At 33.3% G+C, this 24,129-nt stretch overlaps 3 protein-coding genes across 16 annotated transcripts; 2 read left to right on the top strand and 1 right to left on the bottom strand.

The window, feature by feature from the left end:
• Nucleotides 1-5,014: 5,014 nt before the first annotated feature.
• On the top strand, nucleotides 5,015-11,424 carry LOC100806605 (protein DA1-related 1). 13 transcript variants are annotated; one of them, XM_006574647.4, is made up of 13 exons: nucleotides 5,021-5,434; nucleotides 5,697-5,783; nucleotides 6,300-6,452; nucleotides 6,785-6,875; nucleotides 7,337-7,601; nucleotides 8,157-8,277; nucleotides 8,443-8,526; nucleotides 9,419-9,538; nucleotides 9,674-9,886; nucleotides 9,993-10,055; nucleotides 10,161-10,279; nucleotides 10,369-10,427; nucleotides 10,530-11,424. In XM_006574647.4, the coding sequence occupies exons 3-13, from the start codon at nucleotides 6,342-6,344 to the stop codon at nucleotides 10,877-10,879; spliced, it is 1,596 nt and encodes a 531-aa protein (XP_006574710.1). In that variant the 5' UTR covers nucleotides 5,021-5,434; nucleotides 5,697-5,783; nucleotides 6,300-6,341; the 3' UTR covers nucleotides 10,880-11,424. The 13 variants fall into 13 exon arrangements, with proteins under 13 accessions (XP_040866876.1, XP_040866878.1, XP_040866873.1 ...); XM_041010960.1 differs by having other exon boundaries at nucleotides 5,697-6,193; nucleotides 6,304-6,452; XM_006574648.4 differs by having other exon boundaries at nucleotides 5,593-5,783; nucleotides 6,304-6,452.
• LOC100796479 (V-type proton ATPase subunit H) lies at nucleotides 11,179-19,484 on the top strand. Of its 2 annotated transcripts, XM_041011026.1 has the most exons (13): nucleotides 11,179-11,320; nucleotides 11,461-11,524; nucleotides 13,082-13,168; nucleotides 13,325-13,450; nucleotides 13,637-13,739; nucleotides 13,818-13,890; nucleotides 15,162-15,227; nucleotides 15,367-15,484; nucleotides 15,861-16,022; nucleotides 16,403-16,528; nucleotides 16,770-16,895; nucleotides 17,428-17,607; nucleotides 18,934-19,484. In XM_041011026.1, exons 3-13 carry the CDS (start codon nucleotides 13,139-13,141, stop codon nucleotides 19,180-19,182), a joined length of 1,359 nt encoding a protein of 452 aa, XP_040866960.1. In that variant the 5' UTR covers nucleotides 11,179-11,320; nucleotides 11,461-11,524; nucleotides 13,082-13,138; the 3' UTR covers nucleotides 19,183-19,484. The 2 variants fall into 2 exon arrangements, with proteins under 2 accessions (XP_040866960.1, XP_006574707.1); XM_006574644.4 differs by lacking the exons at nucleotides 11,179-11,320; nucleotides 11,461-11,524 and adding an exon at nucleotides 12,740-12,993.
• An 881-nt stretch (nucleotides 19,485-20,365) lies between these two features.
• On the bottom strand, nucleotides 20,366-22,732 carry LOC100806077 (lysM domain receptor-like kinase 4). Its single transcript, XM_003519859.4, has one exon. The coding sequence runs from the start codon at nucleotides 22,530-22,532 to the stop codon at nucleotides 20,550-20,552; it is 1,983 nt and encodes a 660-aa protein (XP_003519907.1). The 5' UTR covers nucleotides 22,533-22,732; the 3' UTR covers nucleotides 20,366-20,549.
• Between the last annotated feature and the right edge of the window lie 1,397 nt (nucleotides 22,733-24,129).

Below are 24,129 nucleotides of genomic sequence, written 5' to 3'. Positions count from 1 at the left end.
GTTTAACAGTTTGTTAAAGATATTTGACTCGACTTATTTAAGGCTTGGCTCGACTTATTTATTATAAAAGTCAAGTTTAGTTTTTTAAAAAGTTTTTTTAGATAAAAAGGTCAACCTCAAACTATAAAAAAACTGGTTAAGCTTCACAAGTCGACTTGTTTAAGTAATAATAATAATAATAATAATAATAATAATAATAATAATAATAATAACTATTATTATTATTAAATAAAAAACTTTTAAAACGATGATTATCTATACGATGATTATCTGCACTTTAATCTATTGGTTTAAGGGTGTATATCTTGAATTATATTTTGTTTGCTAGTTTTATAGCAACTGACAGATTAACGATGATTATCTATCTATATCATTTTTATAGCATTATGAATGACTGGATGAAGTGACATAAAATGCTTAGAGAGTTCACTTATATGTGAAAAAATTTCAAAAAGAAAGAGACTTAAGCTAAAAGGATAATGCAACCAGATTAATACTTCCAAGGAAAAAAATGTTTTGTAAAGACATTTTTAGACAATTTAAATATTTTTGTTTGACTATATTAGTATAAATCATCTCTAATCCATACATTTTTTGATATTATGCTCTCTTTTTTCATTTTCTTTTGATATACTTTATTTTTTAACGACTTGAATTCAATATAATTTTGTTTATCAATTATTTTTGGATTTGTACATTACTTATATGAAATTTTATAAGTTTTTTTTTTAGCTAGTATTTCACTAGGTTTTAAAATAATTAATTGATTAAAGACGTCTTTAAGCAAGCTTTTAAATAGGCTCGTATGCTAAATTAAGCTTTTATATAAGTCGAGCCGAGCCTTTAAACAAAAGCCTATGACAGGTAATGAGTCAAACTCAAGCTTTGCATATTCAACTCAAGCCGAGCTCAAGTCTAGTAAAATTTGGCTTGACTCGGTTCATTTTTACCCCTAGTTGGTGGTGATAGTGGTGAAAATTGATTAGTAATGGATGTGACAATAATAATATTAACAATGACTATTAATGACAATGGATGACTAATAATGGACAATAGTGGTTAGAATTGAACTCATTTATGTCCAACTCTTATTGACCTACAAATTTAACTAGTATGATTAACTCGATTTACAATGAAAATGGACTTTTTTTCATGTTCACTTTGCATGAACCCACAATCAAACTAGTTAGACTATAGACAACAATAATAAAAATAAAATTAAAAAAATATAAATTTAACTAATAACCAAGAAAACTTGGGCTTATATTTCATTGGGCGGGATTGGGCAAAAATTGATAGAGTTATACTAAAAACTCTAAATTTGATGAAAGCATAAATAGATCAATATGAATTGGGCCACTTTAGTCGGAAGCTCAATGTGAATTGAACAAATAACTTAACTAGATCAATTTGAGGTTCTAAAATGAGGTTCAGGGTTAGTGAATTTAGTTTGCATAAGCTTGTTATGAGTTTAGCCTAGATCACGCTAAAAAAAGTCTCAAACTTAATTTATGATTAAAATTTAAAGTCTAAGTTCAACATTTCCTCAAATGAATTCAAGTAAGGTTAGTCATGGACTTGGTGTGATGGGTTGCAAGCTACAACAAACCAAGCAAAGACAATAACCAATATTTTATTGAAGGTTCTAAAATGAGCTATGATAGGTTGAGTCAAAATATCTAAATTCAATTTGTACTTCTAAAACTATGTTTGAGATTAGAGAATGTCCATTTTCTAGGGATTAATTGTGTGGGCTATGCCCACTCAAAAAGTTCAAATTTATTTCGTACTCAAACTTTAAAGATTAAACCCTATAATTTATGAGTACGATTTGGATCCAACCCATTTTGCCAACTCAAAGATTTGATAGGAACTAAAGAAAGATTAAGAAAGGTGAGACATGAACAAAACACCTTCTATAAACTTAAAACTAAAACTAGAAAAATCATTTTAAATGTTAAAATGGTTTTAAATTCATTTAGAAACTGTTACAACCTTTTTTTTTATCCAAACATGTTTTGTTTTCAATTTTAAGTTTGGAAATAAAAAATTAAAATTTACAACCACCTAAAATGAAACCTGAGTCAAATTAATTAATTGAGATTTAATTGGTTGAAACAAATTGATTAAGCATAGTTATAAAACTATAAGTTAAAAAAGTTTTTTTTTCATCTTGGATAATAAATTATTGATTTATCATTAATTATAATAATTAACAATTAAGAAGTGATGTGTTAACTCAATAGGGTTGGTCTAGTGGGGGAGAGTTTGAGTAATTTGCACAAGATTCTAAATACAAACGCCATTATACACAAAAAATAGTGATATTTTAGTATATAGTTTATTATTGGCCTAACTCCCGTTATACATACCACCAAACAAAAAAATTATTTTAGCTTAACTAACTATCTTAAGCTCAAATATGTAATTATTTTAAATATTTAAAGGAAGAATTTTGTTACCGAGTGGTCAAATGAATAATGCATGTGATCTTTTAAAAAAGGTCCAAGATATATATTGTCTATGTCAAATAAGTAATAAGTAATAAGTAATAAATAATAAATACAAAGAGAAAGTGTGAAATTGTTTTGATTTTAATTATATTTTTTATTTAACTTTCTTTCTCTCTTTTTAGTTTAATTTATGTGCACTTTATGTAAAAAAAAAATTTACAATGTGAAGTGTCAATCAATTAGAAATTATGTTGGACATTAGTTTTAAGATAGTTAATGTGAAGTAGTAATTTTCTATGTAAATATTTGTGATTGAATATGATAATGTACAATCAATTTGCATTATAAGTACATATACTATTACTTGTTTTTTTTCTTCTCCTTTCTAAATCTTAAATTTATGGATCATAATACATAAACACATTCTTATTATAAACACTCTTTTGACGCTTTTTATATCTCTATTTTTTTTTATGAAATTCAGGTATCTCAATTGAAAATTAAGGGACTAATCCCTCTCAGGTATCAAGATTTGTTAATTTAAGGGATTGATGTTTTTTGACAAATATTATTTCTTATCAGATCATATTTTCTATTATATTTATTAAAAGTTTCCCTAACATTATCCTAAAATTTTCTATTATATTAATTACAGGGAGCACATCTAACCCAATCATATGAACAAGTAAAGTGTGTGAGAGAGATTTTCGTTTAATTTTATTTTTTACTACTAATAAATAAATTTTAGTTACACACTTTTAACCATACTTAGCTAAATATTTGAATTTATATATTCAGCGATGTATAATATATATGTGACTGGTATGTTTTTCTCTCAAAAATTGTTATACATATGAAATTTTAATTTTAGTATAATTGGTATACAAATATCAATCAAACAATTTCTCAATGAGATGTCTCATTTTGTGTATGATATACCGCATTTTATATCAAACCATATGACAAATGTTATCATTAAACATTTGTAGTCTGTTACCTCTTGATGTATGGTTCTATCTGCATAAATTATTGTTGTGGGGACAAGCAAATAAAAATTCAGTCATTTGACGTGGTTATCTTTCATTCAACACTTTAAAGTTTAGATGTCAATTTCATTTATGCAGGAAGTTGCATCGTGCATGCGCATTCCAAAATTCAATAGCTGTCTAAATTAGATAAACAAAAGCAGTCAGCCCCATAATCAATTATAGATTAATTAGGTTCCAAAAATATGCAAATAAAGTATTCATTTGTTTTTCGTCATTTTCAAAATGATTAATAGTATACATGATAGTCTTAACACTTTCGAATGTCTGATGTAACTAATTTTCTTCATTATTTGTCAATTTAAGGAACAATTAGGAAAATATCCATTTTCAGAAGGGTAAGAAAAAAAAATTATGTATTCAAGTTCTACAAATTAGACACGATATATTTTTATGACAAACTCAAGTTATACTTCAAATCATCTTATCCGACCTAGTCTCTTAAATATATTTTTAAATTTTATTTTTCTTTTTATAATTTAGTACTGCTACTACTAATATATTATTATTATTTGTTTTAAAATATGTAAAATTGCTCCTTTAGTTTTTTTTATCTTCTCTTCCAATTTTAATTCGGCCTCTTATCTTTATTTTGTACAATTACTAGACTCCATCTGATCTTGTTACTGGCGTGCTAACGTGTCCATTAAATGCCTTGTTTGAGGGATTACGTGGTACATACATGCCATACCTATTAATAACAAAGGTACTGTTCATCTTGTCAATTAGTAAACACCACAATTTATCTTTAAGAGTTGTCTCATAGGTTAAGAAAAAAGAGTATCTATAAAATATTATTAATTTTATTCTTAAGTGATATGAGATTTTTCCTTTAAAAAGAAGTGATATTGAGATTTTTTAACATATCAAAATAATACATGATAAATATAGAATACCAAATAAAAATTCAAAAATAAGATAAGAAATTAAAGAAATAATTTTACCTAAAATATAAATTAATTTAAATTTCACAACTTCATTAATTACATGGTATAGTTATTCAGTACGTAAAACTTTGTATATTATGGCAATGTATTGAATTGAGTGATGTTATCTCATAAATTATTAGTTAATCAAATTAATTAATTTAAATTCAAATAAATAACCTTGCCATCCAGCATGGAAGATAAATATAATTTCTTAGACCAAAAGGGTTAGTTCAGTTAATTGAGTAGACACATGAGTTATACATTTTTTTTTTATCTGTATTGGATTATTTGTTCGAATAATAGAAAAAAAGATACAGTCTCTTTTAAAAAAATAACCTTGTTAAAATTTCATGGAATAAGAATCGAGCTGTAATTAATCTATCACAACCGCATGAACACCCAAAATTGGCAGTAACATTTACCAGGCTTTGTCACCAACAAGTAGAGCACAAACAAGATAAAACAAGAACTCTATCTTTCACCCTCCCCACTCTCGCAAGTGAAAGAAGCTACCGAAAAAGTTTTATATATTTTCATGTTGCTATTGACATTTGGTGGAATGTGGCAGAAAAAAATGATAGAGGACCCCACATGCCAGAGTAAAACAGTGACTTTGAATTTGAACCTCAACTGCTTCTTCTGATTCTCCATATCTACCTTCCAATCCGTCTTTTCTGGTGTGTGTGTGTTCTTTTTTAAGGAATGTAAATAAAAATACACTCACTCATCCCCTTCTTAGAAGATTCCACTATTGGAGTTTCTATATCCCTTTTGGCCTCCCTGTATTTGCGTGTGATCCAAGTACTCCCCTTTTCACTCTTTGCACTCAAAAAGCTATTCCAAGAATCACATAACAAAGAGAGAGAGAGAGAGAGAGAAAAAGCTATTACTATGTGGTTGACTATGCGTAAAAAAGAATCAGAATTCAGAAAAAAAAAGTGTACTTGAACTGGGATTCATCTGATTCCTTAACTTGTCTCTCTGCTGATTCATAATCTCTTTTAAGGTATGTTGTTATCTTCTTTGTCTTTGTGACATAAAAGTCTTTATCTTTTCCTCCTTTTGTTCCTGTCTGGTCTAGAATATTATTGATATTATCTTTTCTTGGGGGTGGGGGGGGTGCTTTATGCTTGCGGTGTTTTCAATCTACAATCTACAATATAGGTGGTGGGGGTTGGTGGAAGGTGTTTCTTTTCATGCATGTGGAATAATTTGAATTTCTCTTGAAGCAATTCAATTAGAGTCCATTGATTTATCAAACCATATAGGGCGTTGCTTCAAGGGAAAAAAAATGACACAAAAGAAAGAAAGAGCTTATTGGGTGCTGCGGAACTGAAGATATTTGAGCTTAACTCGTACGTTTGATGTGAAATTCAATGTTTTTCTTATTTCCTTATTTTCAGAATCGGTTGGTTGATTCTGCTAATGAAAGAAACTTTAACATTATTTTATCATTTATACTCATAAATATCCTGCTGATTGGATTGTAATCTTCCTTGCGTTTTCAATTTGTCTTCAGAAGAACATCATTTAGTCTTTTACATATCCTTTTCGTTTTTTTTTTCATTTTCTCTGATGTATCTGAATGTTGAGGACCTGAGAAACTGGGTAACACGTGATTCCCAAAATAAGAGGTGATATGGTCTTTATATTCCATGATCTGTCTGTTGTTCATGTTGCCTATTTCTTGCCTTGCAAAGCTTATAAGTAGTACCTCAAATAGCACTGGATTGTAACACTTTTGGGATCACGACATGTTTTTCTGGTACATTTATTTGTGTATTAGTTTTAAATATGCTTAATTAATCTGCAGAATTTCGTTCTGCATAATTTGTAGTATATTTACTTACCTACTTGGGGCTTTAATTCAGGAAGAGGTTTTGCCAACCCCAACCTGCAGCAAATAATATTGCATGGGTTGGTTTACTAAGTTGCTTAAGGGATCCAACCGTAAATCGTCAGGAGGAAGATATCATGGGAAATATGAAGATGACAGAATATCGGACAATCTTGATTGTTCAGCGGTAATCACACTTTCTTCTTCTAGTAAAAAATTGACCAGTACCAAAAGTTGTTGACACAAGTAGTTCGGTACTTGGATCCCTTAACCAAGGTCTGGGATTTGATTCCCGGCTTGGACATGGAGTGACAAGAGGAGGTATCACTTTACCCCAAAAATGGGCCAATCCGGTAGGAGGTGGATTACACCTCCTGGTTATACCAAATTTTTTTTGACCATTCTTACAACTTATCATGTCATTTTCTAGCATGATAGTATCATGAACCCAACATAGTAATAGTTCCTTTCAGACTTGGTCTGAAGTTGTGAATTGAAATAGTGCTAAACTGAGTGCAGGATGATTTGACGGATATTGAGAAAGAAGAAATTGGTCGGGCAATAGCACTCTCTCTTTCAGAGGCAGATAAGAAAGGGAAAAAAGTTATTGGTGAGATTTATGCTTTTTCTGATGGGTGGTTAAAGTTCATTTGCTGCTTTATGTAACTTTTTGGTACAATCAGGATTTCAGTTTATGTGGTACTAAAATGTATATTCTAAGAAAAATGCATATGATTTAATTTCTTACATACAGGCCTTTCTTTTTATGTCTATCTTAGTGTCTTCTTCATTCTTATTTAATAAAATAATGATTTACTATGGTGTCACTGATCAAGTCTCTCGAATAAACCCCAATCTTAATCTGTTCACCAGAATTATCAGGATTTGTTGATTCTGGTGCTTTGCATTAGTTGAAAATCAAAGTACTAAATATATTTTTCATATGGTTAGAGTCCATTAAAGAAATTCTGAAATTCCATTTGGTAAACATGTGTTTTGAAATGGATTCTCAATTTTCCCCCTGCTAAAGTATTTAAAAAGGCCTTATGTTTTTGCCTCACAAAACCCCAGAGGACGACTCTGAATCTGAAGATGATGAACTGTGTCCACTTAGCGACGAGGAAGCTGAATCTGTTGGTGAAGTTCAGCAAGATGAAGATGACCATCATGCTAAAATTCAACAGGATGAAGACAAACATCTTGATGAAGTTCAACTTGAGGAAGATGAACAACTTGCCAGGGCAATTCAAGAAAGTTTGAGCATTAGTTCTCCTCCTCGATCTGAGACTGATTCTTTATTTCAACCTTTTGCACACTTATTTCCACCTGTATACAGGTACCTGTGGGAAAGTTGACATCTTTCTGTAGAATATTAGTTCTTCTCCTCAATCTGACACTGATGCTAAACTTCACTAATTGTTATAAATAAAAGGAGACAAATGATTGTCCTCATAAGTAAAATTGCTTTGATGGAATGCTTGTGGGAAAAAAAGTCTGTCCAAACAGAAAATGTTTCCAAACTTATTGTCAAGAATTTCTGAATTATGCTAAGTTAATGTCAGAAATGTAGATATGTAGACTAAAGATTGTTGACTTTTTGCCTTCATTTCAATTAAATGAAAATGATGCAAGGAGAGCCCTTTAAAACATTTGATAATGGGGTCAATTTGTGTCATATTTATGGTAACTTGCTAACACTTGTGAATATAATAAATATCTTGCCATCATAAGAGTTTTTATGTGCTCACCCTAAGAAAATTGAAATATTCACCTTAGTGACAAAAGCATGGATCAAGATAGAAGATATCTATAATGTTTTCTTTTCATAAATTCTTGAATTTTACTTATAAAAACAGAGGTTAAACCTGGTTCTTGCAAAATGTGCTTGCAGAATCTGTTCTGGCTGTAATGCTGAGATTGGCCATGGAAGATTTTTGAGTTGCATGGGAGGTTATTGGCATCCAGAATGCTTTTGTTGCCATGCTTGCAAACTTCCAATCACTGATTATGAGGTTAGAGTCTTGTGTTGATTGCTACATGCTTCATGAAACTCAATTTTATAACATGTTTTAAACATTCTTCTGGAATTTATAAATGAAGATCTTTAACTTCCTTTTCCTTAATTTTTTGAGGTCAATATGATTGTATATAATGCTTAAATCCATATTCATTCACAGTTTTCTATGTCTGGAAATCGTCGTTATCATAAATCCTGCTATAAGGAGTTGCATCATCCAAGATGTGATGTTTGCAAGAACTTTGTAAGTACTAGCAGCCAGTTTTTGCTTACAGATTTATAATCAATTTATTGTGCTTGACTTTGATCAATGGTTTCAATAAATTTTGATGTGCATTACAAATTTCACAACAACATATATTTTCAAGGACGCCATTGATATTGAGTTGTTCTCAAATATACTTAATAAGTCCAGAAATCAGAATAGTACTTGAGAATGTTCTGCTGAGGTATATCGTGCCATGCATGCCCTTGATGGCTCAGATATAAGTTTGAATGTTTGATTACTTCTTAAATTTTAATAATTGGCTTATGATTTTTAAGAAATTGTGGAACGGCTACTCCAAGTTAAAATCATTTTACACTTTGTTCAAAATTGCTCTGAGATCTAAGATATTTTGGCTATGCATGTTTAAGTTCATATCAATATGTTGCATGGCAAAAATAAGCCTGTTCTTGAGCTATGACATATACTCAGGCATCCAACATAATCAGAGAGACTAGAGAGATGTTAAAATGATACATTCATACATCAAGAAAATTGCAAATGAAACCATTCTGTTTTCTAATCTAGGTCAAACATTTTTTCATTTCCTACAAATGCTACTATCAATTGGTGGGACAATGCTATTTTGGAATTCCTTGAAATGTCGATTGAAGTAGTTGGCTAGTATTTCATTAATGAAATTGTATTTTACCCAGAGCCTTTAATCACAAGGAGTGTAAGTGAAATAAAATAAAATCAAAATTCAGAAAAGTACAAGTGAAACCCCTCTAATTCATCACCAGGGTGAACATGCTATCCTTTCCTTCCCTCCTTTTTTGAATTTAGAATTGCCCACTTTATTTTGTTCTTTCAATTTTTTCTAGTTATAGATATAAAGTACAATTGAATGATTGATTTTTGTTCATTGCAGATTCCACCAAATTCAGCTGGTCTCATTGAGTATAGAGCACATCCTTTCTGGCTACAAAAATATTGTCCATCGCATGAGCGTGATGGTACTCCTCGCTGTTGTAGCTGTCAAAGATTGGAGGTCAGCTATATCAGATCACAAAATTTTTTCGTAATTTTTTGTTACCAACAAGCAGATACTGATGTATCCCATCTCTCACTCCTTTCTTTGTTTTTGTCTTTTTCCTTTCCGTATGAAACTTTCCGATCAGTTCAGTCAGTGGATACCAAATATCTGTTGCTTGACGATGGTCGAAAGCTGTGCCTGGAGTGTCTTGACTCAGCTATCATGGATACTCATGAATGCCAACCTCTCTATGTCGAAATACAAGAGTTTTATGAGGGTTTACATATGAAGATAGAGCAGCAAGTTCCGATGCTTTTGGTTGAGAGACAAGCACTGAACGAGGCTATGGAGGGAGAGAAGAATGTAAATGTTAATGCTTTCAACTTTCATTCTATGTTTTGCCTTTTATTTCTATTATTTACATCATACCCCTTCCATTGTTCTAATTTTGCATTGCTTTTGAATGTAGGGTCATCATCACTTACCTGAAACCAGAGGACTTTGCTTGTCCGAAGAGCAAACTGTTCCCACTGTAGGGATCTCTTGTGAATTTCAGTCTTATTGATGATTTTAATTCTCATATAAAATATCTCTGTTGATAAAGCAGTGGCTTTTATTTGTTTCTTTGTAATTCCAGATTTTAAGGAGACCAAGGATAGGAGCAGGATACCAGCTCATAGATATGATAACCGAGCCTTTTAGGCTGGTCCGTCGTTGTGAAGTGACAGCCATACTTGTTTTGTATGGCCTTCCTAGGTATCCTTCTGATATCGTCTATTTTCAAAATCTATAGTTTTTGCATATGGAATTCACTCTAATATAATTCAAGGATTTTATATTGATAGGTTATTGACTGGATCAATCCTGGCTCACGAAATGATGCACGCATGGCTTAGACTTAAAGGTACTATCAGCTTTCCTGTGATCAATACCATTTAGAAACTTAGTATTTTCATTTCAGTGATTTAACAGTGTTAAGTTGGACAAATTTGTGGGATTATGGCAGGCTATGGCAATCTGAGGCCAGAAGTTGAAGAGGGAATTTGCCAAGTCTTGGCTCATATGTGGTTAGAATCAGAGATTATTCCTGGCACTGGGGATGAAGGTGCATCATCATCATCATCATCATCATCATCATCCTCATCATCCTCATCGCCTTCGTCTTCTTCATCATCAAAGAAGGGTAAACGTTCCGACTTTGAGAAGAAACTAGGTAAGTACTTCAAACACCAGATTGAGTCAGATAGCTCAGCAGCTTATGGAGATGGATTCAGAGAGGGTAACCAGGCTGTGGCTAAGTATGGACTTAGAAGAACCCTTGACCATATCCGATTGACAGGAAGTTTTCCATATTGAAAAATGGTATTTGACCCTTTTAGAGTGAGTAATTCACTTTAAAGAGCAAAGTAAGGGACCTCAACTGTTGATGAGATAATTAAAGAGTTGTTTGTTAAACTTTAACAAATCCATGAACCGTTGATTTTTCATCAATGGTTGAAACTTACTTTTCTCTGTAAAGTAAAGATTCACTTTAGAGAAATCAAATCCAGAAATATGATACAATTTTCTTTCCTTTACACCAACCAATATATCAACTTTGTCTTTTAAATTATGTAGGATTCAAAGGTTCCAAAATTATATAGTTTTCACGCTACTCCGGACTAGTAAGGAATGAAAAATGCTCCTGTTAGTCTGCGGTTGCCGAAATCTTTCTTTTCCTTTTTTTTTTCTTTTTCTTTTAGGGGGGTGCTGATGAGGAGTGATGAAATGTGCAGTTTCTGCAAGTTCCAGATAAATGTAGGCACCTCAGATTCGATATGTATTACAAAATACCTTGCAACAGTTGAAAATGATAAAACAGTTGAAGTAATTATAGTAAAAGTTTGTATATTTTGTATTTTGCTGATATTCTTTTCTGGAATTTTTCTCCCCACTAGTTTGAAGTTGCAATGGAAAAAGGTGGTATCTCAGTATTTTTGTGGTGACTGTTCAACCGTGTAAGTAAGTAATACTTGTCAATTGTCATAAACAGTCTTCTTTATCGTTCATATCCTTATTTTCCCAACTACAAGGAAACTCCTTTCTTGGCTCGGTTTGTAAGCCACTGAATATCTGGCTAGGACATAAGCTAAATTTAAATAAAATATTATTGATTATATATGTATGGTTGTATAATTAATAGGTTTAATTATCCATTTAGTTCCTATAGTTTCCAAATTTATCCATTTTAATTCTTATAATTAATAAGTGACTTTTTTAGTCTCAGTTTATCATTTAATTCTCAATAGGTCCTACAGTTAAAACCGTACTTCTGGAGGCCTCCCTCCCTCTCTTCCCGGAGCTCCCTCTCTCCCTCTTCCTTGGCGGAGGGAGAGGAGTCGCAGTCCTTGCTGGCGAGAGCCTCCCGGACGAGAGGGAGCTCCAGGGAAGGATGGCTAACAATAATAATTTAAGGGTGTTAAATAATTTTAATGGTAAGGACCTATTGGGAATTAAATGGTAAATTATAGGAACTACAAAAATCATTATTAACTATAAGGACTAAAATGAATAAATTAAAAAAATATAGGGACTAAATAAGTAATTAAATCTAATTAATATTAATTCCTCTCAATGCATATTCTAATTGAGTTAATGACAAAATAAAGTTTATAGTACTTGATTTGAGGGTGTCAAGTGGGAGGAAAAAGTCCTGCATTTGATCAGAATTGACAACTCGAGCTACGTATAAGTGGCAAGGATACCTAATGCCTTAAAGTGGTGCTCAATTCACTCGAGTTTTACTCTTGGCTTATTAATCCTCATGATCCAACATATTAATGTAAAGACAAGAAGTAAGAAGGTTAAATTGTGTTTTACAATATCATTTTCCAAATCTTTTAAAAAATAAGATAAAGAAAGCACTTTGAAACGTAAAAACCAAAGTTAGACCAGAAGATAGAACAAAAGCAACGATCTATGGACCTTGCGAATGGTATATAATTGTTTTTCTTTTTAAGAAAAACCTTTTAGTAAATTTTTTTTCTCAGAAATGCATTTCTCATTTACAATTCGAAATTTAAAAAACATATAAATATTACACAATTATATACTTTTTTTTAAAGAACACAATTATATTCTTACATAGTTACATTTACATAAATCTTATAAGTAACTCATAGGTATTCGCAAATGGCAATATAAATTGTGTTGCCAAGGGAAATTAGCCTTTGATCACAATGGGCTGGGATATCTCGTGATGTCTAGAACTAGAAAAGAAAAATAAAATCCCACAGGTAAGGGTAATAAACAAATAACAGAAGTTAGAAAAAAAAAAAACAGATTGGCAGCCACGTGTCCCAGGGATGAACATGATTGTGGAGCGAGCGAGTGATGCTCACCACATCACATGCTTCCAAAACTGATCTATTTCCCTTCTCCTTCTTACTTCTTCCTTCTCTCTGCTGCAAATCCAAAATCTACCATAGCGGGTAAAAATAAACCTCTCTTTTGATCCATCATCACACACTTTCTTTCATTTCTATTTTATTTGATTCGATTTCACTTCTTCATTCGCAGTTCCATTTTCTGAATTTCTCGAGCGAACTTCGCCCAGTTCTAGGGTTCCCCACTGCCATGTACCAGGCCGAATTAACCTCCGAACAGGTACTTCCCGATCCGTTTTCTCTCCCTTTCGATCTGATTGCAAAACTACGATTCCGTTTCGATTTAGTTTTCGTGCATTTTAATGTCGTCGATCGATCGTCGATGTGGATTGAAATTGAATTTCTACGCTGACATTGTGTCCGTTTTTTCGCGAAGGTTCTGAGGAGGGACATCCCATGGGAGACCTACATGTCCACCAAGCTCATCTCAGGGACGAGCCTTCAGCTCTTAAGGCGCTACGATCACCGACCAGAAAGTCACAGAGCACAGTTGCTCGATGATGTAATAGTTTTTAATTTTAATTGTTAAACTATTATTTTTTAAAATAATAATACTAATATGTTAATTGTTGTGCCTTTTGTTTTTAAAGTTGAGTTTGATTGCAATGTTGATTTGAAGTGGATTTAATTTGTGATTCCCGAGTTTGCTGTCTACTGGTATTGAAAATTAAATATCGTTGTGTGGCAGGATGGTCCCTCTTATGTTCGCGTGTTTGTTCGTGTTTTGCGTGACATTTTCAAGGAAGATACTGTGGAGTATGTTTTGGCACTGATAGATGAAATGCTTGCTGGTAATTTGTTGAAATTGGTCGTTTTTTTTCATTTGTTTGTTAACAGTGGCATAACCTTTAAATTATAATCTTTTGCAGCAAACCCGAAGAGAGCAAGACTGTTTCATGATAGTGCCCTTGCTGATGAAGATACTTATGAGCCTTTCCTAAGTTATGTATTTACTCAAATATATTTTTGTTGCGATTTTTGTATATTAATTATTCACTTTCTTTGCTTTGGAGATGAGGAAAGCTCATCTCTTATTATATTAAAATTCAGCATTTGTTTCAAATAGAATGTGTTTGTAGGGGGGTCACACCCTGCTCTAACCATTGATTATCATATCTTTGTGCACGTAAAATATGTGCTTGTTGGAAGATTGTGCATCATTTGTATATATGTAGTTTATAGTATTATATCTTTCCCTTGGACAGAAACTATACTGAATCCCTTAATTACATTTTTCTTATCATTTTTACAACTTGAGGATAAAAAGCTATGTATGATTGTCATCTAGATAATGACTTATGATTGTTATGCATTTTGACTATTTTCTTTGTACTTCAAAGTTAGACGGTGTCTAGGATGGACTAGGTGACTAAGTGGTCTTTTGTAGACCAATAATTTTCAACCAATAGATTTAATAATAAAATATTGAATGGTTGAGATTAAACTTTTAATTAATTTTAGTAATTAAAATTAATTTACACTATGTCTGTCCGTCCCTTATTACAGTATCTCCTTCCTCTGTTCGTTGGCCCTTCTTCTCCTCCTCCCCAGTCACCGTTCTCCACCGTGCGCTGCTGCCGGAGGCGATTTCCGGCGGTGTCGTTACCTCTCTTTACTTCTTTTTCTTCTTCTTCCCTCCACTTCCTCCTCCTCCTCTGTCCCAACCCTTCCCTCTCCAAATCCAAACCAAGATCTGACAGAAACCAAATCAGCAACGACGCTCTCTTCAGCATGTTCTGTGCCACTCGTAACGCCTTCTCCACACCGTGGACCCCACAGCTTCAACCACACCGTGTCCTGCATGATCTGAAAAGAAATCACTGTGATCGGAAGGTCAAACGACACGCACAGGTGCAACTGCAGGTCGTGGAAGCACTGGTATGGAATCCTGGACCATCAGAAAGCCCTACTGCGATCAACCCATGTGGAATCAATTCATATGGACAACACTTTGTGCCTCGTAATGTTCATATCAGAGGTCCATATTTGTGCTCAAATCCATTGTGTTCATTGTCCACAATACCCATTTAATCACAAACATTTAATTGATGGCGTCTTTGTGCAATGTATACAAACTATAAGGATGAAATTGTAATTCCAATTGGTTAAAAAAAATGGACCACCATGAACCACTTAGTTAACTAGTCCACCCTAGATACTGTCTCAAAGTTATGATATACAAAAAATAACTAACAATATTATCCATCTTTCAGATTGCTCTGGAAAGGAAATTGGTTCATACAAGAGAAAAGTTGTAAGATCCTTGCTTTAGTTGTTAGGTAATACAAACACGAGACTTTTCACATTTTAATACAAAAAAAACTTCTCAGATTTGAATCAAATAACAGATCTGTTGTATACTTGTACAAGTTATTACCTTCCCAGTTATTGCAAAATTTCACCATTTTCTGATTATAGTGTCAGGCCAAAAAATCAGAATGGCGTTGTGTCTAATGGAGAAGCATCAAATGGAAAGAAGCCATTTACCACTATTGATGATGTTTTAATAGGATTGGTAAAATGGCTTTGTGAACAGGTATGTGATACATGAAATTGTTTCTTTCTCACTAGATCAACTGCGTAAGAGTAATTCACAGACTTGTCAACAATGCACCTAATCACATCAACTTATGGAGGAAGCTGCCACAACTCTTGACATATATGGGAGTTAGTAAGATTTGCAAGTGTGCAAGAGTGACACATTATATGCTGAACTTGAACAACTAGTTTTAAATTGGACCATGGAATCAATTAAACCAGATGGCTTAAAAATCTGCACTCAGATCTATAGGAAGTTTTTGAAATGTTTTACATGAATAAAAAAATTGCATGTTATATCTTAAGATGTGAGTAGGTTCAGTTGTATGTAATACACATGCATTCTTACTTTCGTCTATTTATTATATCTGTAGTTGAAGAAACCTTCTCATCCTATTCGTGGAGTCCCAACTGCTATCAATTGCCTAGCAACACTACTTAAGGAACCTGTGGTTAGGTCTTCCTTTGTTCAGGCTGATGGGGTCAAGTTACTTGTGCCCTTGATTTCGCCAGCATCCACTCAACAGTCAATTCAGGTAAGTTTGTTGGACTCTACCTCTGAGAATCCAAAAGCCGAGTAACTGGATTTTCCTTCAGTTGGCTTATATATATTATACCAATAGGATAGGTGCTTGAGGAAGCATGATATATCTAGTTATGCCTGTAATACTTGCTGGAACTGGAAATCCAATAGCTTGTATTGAATTTAGAGATGGTTAACTTAAACATGCTTGGTGCATCCGACCAAATGATAGATTTTTGGAAAAACAATGACTGAGTGGTATCTGGGGATTCCAGATTTGTTGGCGTCTAAATTGATTTATCAATAAAATATTAAATATTACTGATAAAATTTGTAGATTTCACGGTGCTTTTGTAGGGAACAAAAATTAATTGATAAATTCCTCTTCGGCAGCTTCTTTATGAAACATGTCTCTGCATATGGCTCTTATCCTATTATGAGCCAGCAATTGAATATTTGGCTACTTCAAGAACCCTTCCGCGACTTATTGATGTTGTCAGGAGTTCTACAAAAGAGAAGGTATGGCTGACTTGCTGAACTGATGTTCATCTCAGTTTTCGCTTACAAACAAAATGTTGTTCAAATTTTTTTTATTCCTTGCAATATTATTATTAATTATAGCTCACAGTTATTTGATTTTTACTGAATTTGTATTAACTTTCTGTTATATTTATTTCTATGTAATGGCTGCAAGTTGATGTTTATAACTTCTCTGGTATAGCAGTCTAATGTTGGCACACTTGTTTTATAAATTTGATAGGTGGTTAGAGTTGTTGTCTTGACTCTTAAGAATTTGATGTCAAAAGGGACATTGGGTGCTCAGATGGTTGACCTTCAGCTGGCACAAGTTGTCCTGAGTTTAAAAGCACAAGCATGGAGTGATGAGGTGAGATAATTTGAACCTACATTAACTTCTGAAAATTTATTTGTGCAAATTGTGTAAAATTATAATTGGTGCCTTGAATAGAAAATATTTTTGATATACATTTTTGCCACTTTCGGTTGCTGTCTTGTAACCTGGCAATCATAGATTCAAATACTGGAAATTGTCTTCTTGCAGGGGTTGGGTTGCATAGTGGGACTGGGAGTCTTGAGCATTTGGCTGCCCCTTTTTTTTCCCACTTAAATATTCCACTGAGCATTCCATACTACTCGATGTGGGAATTAGACACCCATCCCATAATACCCAAGTCCCCATTACAATAAATATAAAAATTATTTGTTGGCATACAGTGCTCTCTACTGTATTGTTATATACGGTTTCTGTTTTCCAGGATGCATGCTTTCCATGATACTCTTAGATACAGTTTTTGTTTCTGTTTCCCAATATTTAGATCATACATTTACATTTCCTTTTGAAATAATCTATTTCCTGTTATTTGCTCAACACTTCTATTAATTAGAAAAGTTTGTTATAGGACTTGTTGGAGGCCCTGAATTCCTTGGAAGAAGGGCTTAAGGATAATATCAAGAGACTAAGTTCTTTTGATATGTACAAGCAAGAAGTTCTCCTTGGCCATCTGGATTGGTCTCCCATGCACAAAGATCCCATATTCTGGCGAGAAAATATAAACAACTTTGAAGAAAATGATTTCCAGGTATCTATGCATTATCCCTTCTTTTATGCTTCAGCCGAATTCTTGATTAAGCACACATGAAATTTTTGGATGAGAAAAATAACAAGGCTTTCAGTTACTTGTGGCTGTACACTTTTCTTTGTTATTTCATGCAATATATAATTGGCATCTCTGGGGATGATATTGGGTTTCACCTTGATAGGAATGGTTAGTATTGAATACCAACTGGCTGGCTGGCTAGCTAGAGTACTTTTGTGTTTTCTGATACTTTTCTTTGTAAGTTAGACAGTATGGAGCTACTTGATGTTTTATTCCATGATAGAATATGCCCTCCCATATCTGAGGCTGTCTTGGCATTACACAGTTAATTTTGCAAGCTATTTAAGTTTCTCTCTTTTAGTGATAGAGATAGTATCAACATGGATGGTGTTTTTCAAGCAATGATCATGTGATAAGATTTTTCAACTGATAACTAATGTCGTCCTTCAACACTTTTGATTGGCGTATAATATGTCATTAGGATGAATTGTAAATGCAATGAAATTAAACAGTAAATGGGCAACTTTACATTTTATGGAACCTTTTGTGATTGCAGCCAACTGAATCTTCACTTTCTCATTGTGGTCAGCAGTTCAACCAATGGCTTAAGAGAAAATATGTTCCATTACTTTTATTTATAATTATTAGGAAATAAATAAAGTAATCAAACATATTTTATCTCTTAAGCCAATACTTGAACTGTTGAAGACAGTGATAAAGTGGACATTCAGTTGGGGATGCAATCACAACAGATCCATAAAATGTAAAGTTGTCCATTTACTGTTTAATTTCACTAAATTTACATTTTATAAAAAATATTTCCATTTTATAAATTCTATTAACTTTTGAAGAACATCTGCAGATATGCAAAAGAATTGATTGGTTCTGTTCAGTGGTATTGTTGCTTTAATGTGTTAGATAAATATTCTTGTCCTGAAGAAGAGAAAAGACAACATGAGGTGTTTTTAAAGTAGATTTGATATTCATCTAAAAGTAGTAAATACACATTGTACTGTGCTGATTTTGATCAGAAACACAGTATATGGATTTTAAAATATTTTGTTCCTAGGGTGCTTGTGGATCCCATCCAATAAGATACTTAATACAAAATGCGAATTTTTCTTTGCCATCAATAGTGATTAGAGGCATTTTTATAGCAAGAACAGATGATTATGCTATATCAAGTGCCATTTGTTGTAATGCAAAAAAAGAAGAAGATAATGATGATAGTGTGTAATCTTGTTGTGTACTCTATCTTATCTCAAACATTCATCTATTATTTATTGATACTATTTTCATCTGTTGCAGATTCTAAGGGTCCTACTAACAATTTTGGACACGTCCAGTGATCCAAGGACTCTGGCTGTTGCTTGCTATGACCTTTCACAGTTTATCCAGCATCATTCTGCTGGACGGATCATTGTGTCAGACCTCAAGGCAAAAGAACGAGTTATGAAACTAATGAATCATGAAAATGTTGAAGTTACTAAAAATGCACTGCTCTGCATCCAGCGGCTTTTCTTAGGTGCAAAGTATGCAAGCTTCTTGCAGGTTTAATGCTGTTTCTGTGGGGTGGTCAAGATGCACTTAATTCCATCAACTTCACTGCTAGCTCACAAATTGGATCGGCTCTCGTATACAACCATTATTCATTGTTTTAATGATTAATTTATTGTGTATGACTACTAAGATTTCGGTTTCAACAGTAGAAGAAATTTTATGTGAGGAATAAGTATGCATGATATTCTGCTGCTGAATAAATCAAGTTTTGTAATGTACTCGAAGTTGTGCTTGTAGGTATGTTGAATTTGTTAGAAAACAAAATTTATCGTTGATATGGATATATGTATTTTCTTGAATATGAGCTAGTTTCAGAAGAATAATGACTTGAGGAATAAGTAAGTTATTGTCCTATTGACCTATTTCTTGCCAGAAAACAAATTTTGAACTTACTATTTAGCAAATTGTGCAAGCCCCTTTTCATTATTTTTTTATAAATCCTATTATTTTCTCATTGTTGCTGACCACCGAGGATTAACCTGCGATTGGATACAAGGCATTAGACTGGGAATAGCTGAAACTAAATGAGCTGCTTATTCCAATTTTTTTGTTTTTATTTTTTGCGAAAATGGTTCCTTTTAGTGTAAATAGTTTTTATACTATTATTTAATTACAAATAGATATGTATAGCATGTTTATTGGCACAAAAACATTTAATTACACAAATAAAAATGTTAGTTTTGTAAAGAACCTGACTGATTGAAAGTTCAATGTCATAACTGATATTGCAATTTGTTATTTTATACTAAATAAAGTAAGTGGTGACATGTAATAATTGGTTGACACTTACCTTGGTCCATTTGTATTAAAAAAATTGCAGAATAAAGGACACATTTCATTAGTATCTTTCAAAGATAAATGTATCTTGTGAATAATTGTAACGCTGGAAAAGGGGGAAAGAGAATATCAATATTGATAATTTGATGCTTGCAACACGTGATACTTGATATCATATTCAATCAAAGCATACTGATGCGTGATTGTGTTGTTTACAAGAATCATATGGAGCTGGCTGATTTCGGAATAGTCAATTTTTTTTTCATAGATCAAGATTTTTGTTGACTCCTTTAATTTTAAAAGAATATTTTTAAGATGTATAGATAACAATAATGAAAAATAAGTGAGATAGAGAGTTATATACCCAAATAATGAAACTGTTGAATAATGACACTGACAGAACTTCTCACGAACATGCCTCTAGTTGACTTTGTGTTATTTCAAATACCTTCAGGAAGACAAGTTCGGGAAAAATTAAAGATCAAATAAATTATTATTCATCCATCTTTCTATCCTACAATACACAGCAACATTTACAAACAGAAGAGAGAAAATATAGGGAAGTGATTAACAAAACAGCTTATTGACTAATTGAGGAACCCTTTGTAGAATCTAAACTTCCTTTCCATAGACGTTTCCCATCTCAATGAAGAATCCAAGGCTTTGGACAAAGATGACACAATCTCGTGCATGTCAGGTCGACTTGCTGGATCTTTCTTTATGCAAGTTTCTATCATTCTAGCCACAAACACAGCAAGTTCCATTGGATAATTTCCTTTCAAAGAGGGATCCATGAACTCACTCAATCTCAAATGTTCACCTTCCTCGTCAAGCACCGCGCTTAAAACATCAAACAAATTCGCAATATTTCCTTCTGCATAAACATCAGCAACATCTTTTCCAGTGAGCATTTCCAACATTAAAACCCCAAATGCGTAGACATCAAGCTTTGTAGACACAAGACCATTTTCCAAATACTCTGGAGCCATGTATCCTCTTGTCCCAACAATATGCCTTGTCATCACATATTGATCACCCTCACTACCCTCTCTTTCCACTGACCTTGCAAGCCTAAAGTTTGAAATCTTTGCCCTGAAATCACTATCCAGAAGAATGTTACCACTCTTCAGATCCTTGTGTACATGAGGAGGAGAAGTGAAACTATGAAGATAGTCAAGTCCTGTAGCAACATCCAATGCAATTTGAATTCTTTGTGTCCAACTCAGAAACTTTCCCTTGATGTTGATCCAATCACTCAAGTATCCGTTAGCAGCATACTCATAAACAAGATACCAATAGCCCCCGTTAAAACAAACCCCAGAAAGACGTATAACATTTGAATGGTTCACTTTGCTCAAAAGCTCTATCTCCTTTGACACATCACCATCTATCTTTTTTATTGCAGCCAAATCCCCATTGATGAAACCGCGATAAACCGACCCTTTGATGCAGCAGCTAGGACTAAAACCATTCGTTGCACTTTGCAGTTCCTCATATCTGTACACCTTAAATGATTCACTTATGCCAGATATGATCTCTGCCAAATTTTCAGATTCTTCTTCTTCCAACTTCTTCTCTTGTGGTTTCTCAATAGCCACAGCCACAAAACTATCAGACACAATCAAAGAATCATCTTTCCTTTTATTACCACCCTTGAGATAACGCGTCCTGAAAACGATGGCACAAAGGACTGATGATATTAATGCAATAGCTCCAACAACTCCTACCACTGCATACACCCATGTTTTGCTTGATCTTCCACTAGAAGAAGATAGAGGCGGAGGTGGAGGTGTTGATGGTGGTGGAGATGGCTCAGAAGTTTGATTACTCGAGGGCTCGTCTTGAAGAGGTACAAGAAGTGTGGTAAAAGGATGAATTATTGGTTGTTGAGAAGAAAGAGTATTAGCTTCAACAATTGTCTCACTGCTGACACCAAATCTTTCACCAATGAGCCAAACAATGTGATTAGAAGCCACAAGGTAACTCAACAAGTACTTGACACCTTGCTCAGTTTGATTCTTCGAGGGACAAGCGCATCGAAGAGGAACAATGAGTTCATTTCCCGGCATTAAGTCTCCTTCGGGAATGTTGTTTTGGTCCTGCAATGCTTGACATGTTGAAAGGCCTTCAAAAGTGTTGTTAGCGATCACAAAATACGAGTCCCCTCTTTCAACCTCGTAGGATGTGTTGAACTGATAATACTGGTTGTTGTTGTTACCTGAACAAGAGCAATTGATTGGAACAATCACTAACTTGTTTGTTTCAAAGGTTCCATCCTCAGAAACAGAATTTGCCACAGAAAGTTGAGATGAGTCTGAACCCAACAAAGCAGATATTGAGGGAACAGTGTTGTAAAGGGGTTGAGCCCTGAAGGTGAGGTAAGCTTGGCAACTAGGATTCACGCCATTGCAAGTGTAGCCACGCATAGAGTTTGAATTTCCCGTTTGGCCACATGCTGTTGTGGCCAAACCAACGTAAGGTTGCTTTCCCTGAACATGAACCACCACTGACATGCTACATAACATAATCAAAGTGAAGATTGTTGTTGTGATCATAGGAAAGAGATTCATTGAAGGATGGATAATGGATTAATAGAGATTATGGCTGCAAAAGGGTTTAATGCAAACACTTTTTTCTGGAGAACAAGTGTGTTGTAGTGGTTTGAATATTTTGTTTCGTATTTATTTCATTAGTCGGAAGAAGTTTAGATGGAACGCGCAATCTTAATTAAACTGATTTATTTCATTGCCATTGGTCAGAATTGGTGGTTTGATATTAGAATATTCTTGCAGGGTTTGATGGGATATTAATGTCGTTCCGTTGACCAAATCTCATTGACATAACAAAGATAGTGTGTGCTACCGGAGTTGCATGACTCTGTCTTCCATATCATTGATTTATAACTTGTGAGCATCAAATTTGAATAGAATAAGAACGTGTTGCTTTCAATAATAAAAAACCAAAGTGTTGCATAATAGTAATAAACCTTTCTTATACGTATAAATAAAGTTCCATTCACTTAAAAAAAAAAAGAAGCTTATATTGAATTATCTTTTTCTTTGGATGAATAATAGTAATACACCTTTCGACTCAATGAAATCCCCATTGTACTACCTTGCTGTATCTCTGAATCATACTTCTCAATATATGCTAAAAAGGTCTTTCTTTATGTACAACACTGATTGTTTTGTTCTTAAACTGTATACAATGGATTTTCAATGCATAATCGGGGAACAAACTTTCTTCATTTATTTGATTTGAATCCCACACTCTTACTGCTTATGCGAACCATCCTTTAATATATATCCTTGTTTTTCTTAGTACTTATTTGGTTAAACGTCTCAAAATATGACATGCATCAAAATCATATTTTCTTTTTGTAGTGTGAACATCTTTATTTGATTTAATGTGAAAATATAGGTATATGTGCATTGTAAACGCTATTTCAAACATCCACTCATTCACTTAAAATATAGAAGTTTTACTGTATCGTAATACTCGAGGTGAGATTGTCAATGATCTCACACATTTGGCATCAAGCTTAATATGCATATCTCTTTGGAAGGTTATCCAGACTTTGCCTTGAATCCTAGAAGCTCCATATCTCAAGGTGTTAAATTTGGGATTTATTGGGTCGTATCTAGGATCAATAACTTTGTAATGGATAAGGCCCATACCGATGTTGTGTGTCATCTTTCCAGCATAGCCCACCGATCATATGGCAAGTTGTGAATGATGTTTTCTCCATTCATGATTAAATCTCCAACATTGATCGATCTCATTTCATTACCAAGCCTTTTATCTTTGATTGTTTGCTGGCAAAAATAACTTTTGAAGTGAAAATGGTAACGCTCACAACAATTAAAACAAAGCACCAAAGGATGGAATTAGCGACTTGATACGTCATGGTTCCCTATGCTTTTTTCTTGAACTAATTCCAATTTGTAATATAACTAATTGAATTATTGAGAAGAATGGGATAACAAGAAAGAAAAGAAAGATGTTGGGTTTTAAAGGAGAAGTAGTGGCATGAGTAGGTTGAAGTGGATTAGTAATTGTTCGGACTTGTAAGTTTGTACATTGAAGCAATATTTTGTGAGGATTTCTACTGTCTTGTTGTCTTACATTTCTTGTTTTCTAGATAATGCATTTCTAATTCATTGATAA

The sequence above is a fragment of the Glycine max genome, chromosome 2 (assembly GCF_000004515.6).
Source record: "Glycine max cultivar Williams 82 chromosome 2, Glycine_max_v4.0, whole genome shotgun sequence".
In the NCBI taxonomy this organism is placed as follows: domain Eukaryota; kingdom Viridiplantae; phylum Streptophyta; class Magnoliopsida; order Fabales; family Fabaceae; genus Glycine; species Glycine max.
This window is presented reverse-complemented; position numbering and strand designations above follow the sequence as displayed.

Excerpts from the sequence above, each read along its gene's own strand:
- LOC100806605 (XM_041010929.1), top strand. The coding sequence starts at position 6,342 with ATGGGTTGGTTTACTAAGTTGCTTAAGGGATCCAACCGTAAATCGTCA. Across the intron at positions 9,887-9,992 it reads CTATGGAGGGAGAGAAGAAT|GGTCATCATCACTTACCTGA; the intron begins GTAAATGTTAAT and ends TTTTGAATGTAG. Across the intron at positions 10,428-10,529 it reads CGCATGGCTTAGACTTAAAG|GCTATGGCAATCTGAGGCCA; the intron begins GTACTATCAGCT and ends GGATTATGGCAG.
- LOC100796479 (XM_041011026.1), top strand. The coding sequence starts at position 13,139 with ATGTACCAGGCCGAATTAACCTCCGAACAG. Across the intron at positions 13,169-13,324 it reads CCGAATTAACCTCCGAACAG|GTTCTGAGGAGGGACATCCC; the intron begins GTACTTCCCGAT and ends TTTTTCGCGAAG. Across the intron at positions 13,891-15,161 it reads ACTTATGAGCCTTTCCTAAG|ATTGCTCTGGAAAGGAAATT; the intron begins TTATGTATTTAC and ends TCCATCTTTCAG.
- LOC100806077 (XM_003519859.4), bottom strand. The coding sequence starts at position 22,532 with ATGAATCTCTTTCCTATGATCACAACAACAATCTTCACTTTGATTATG.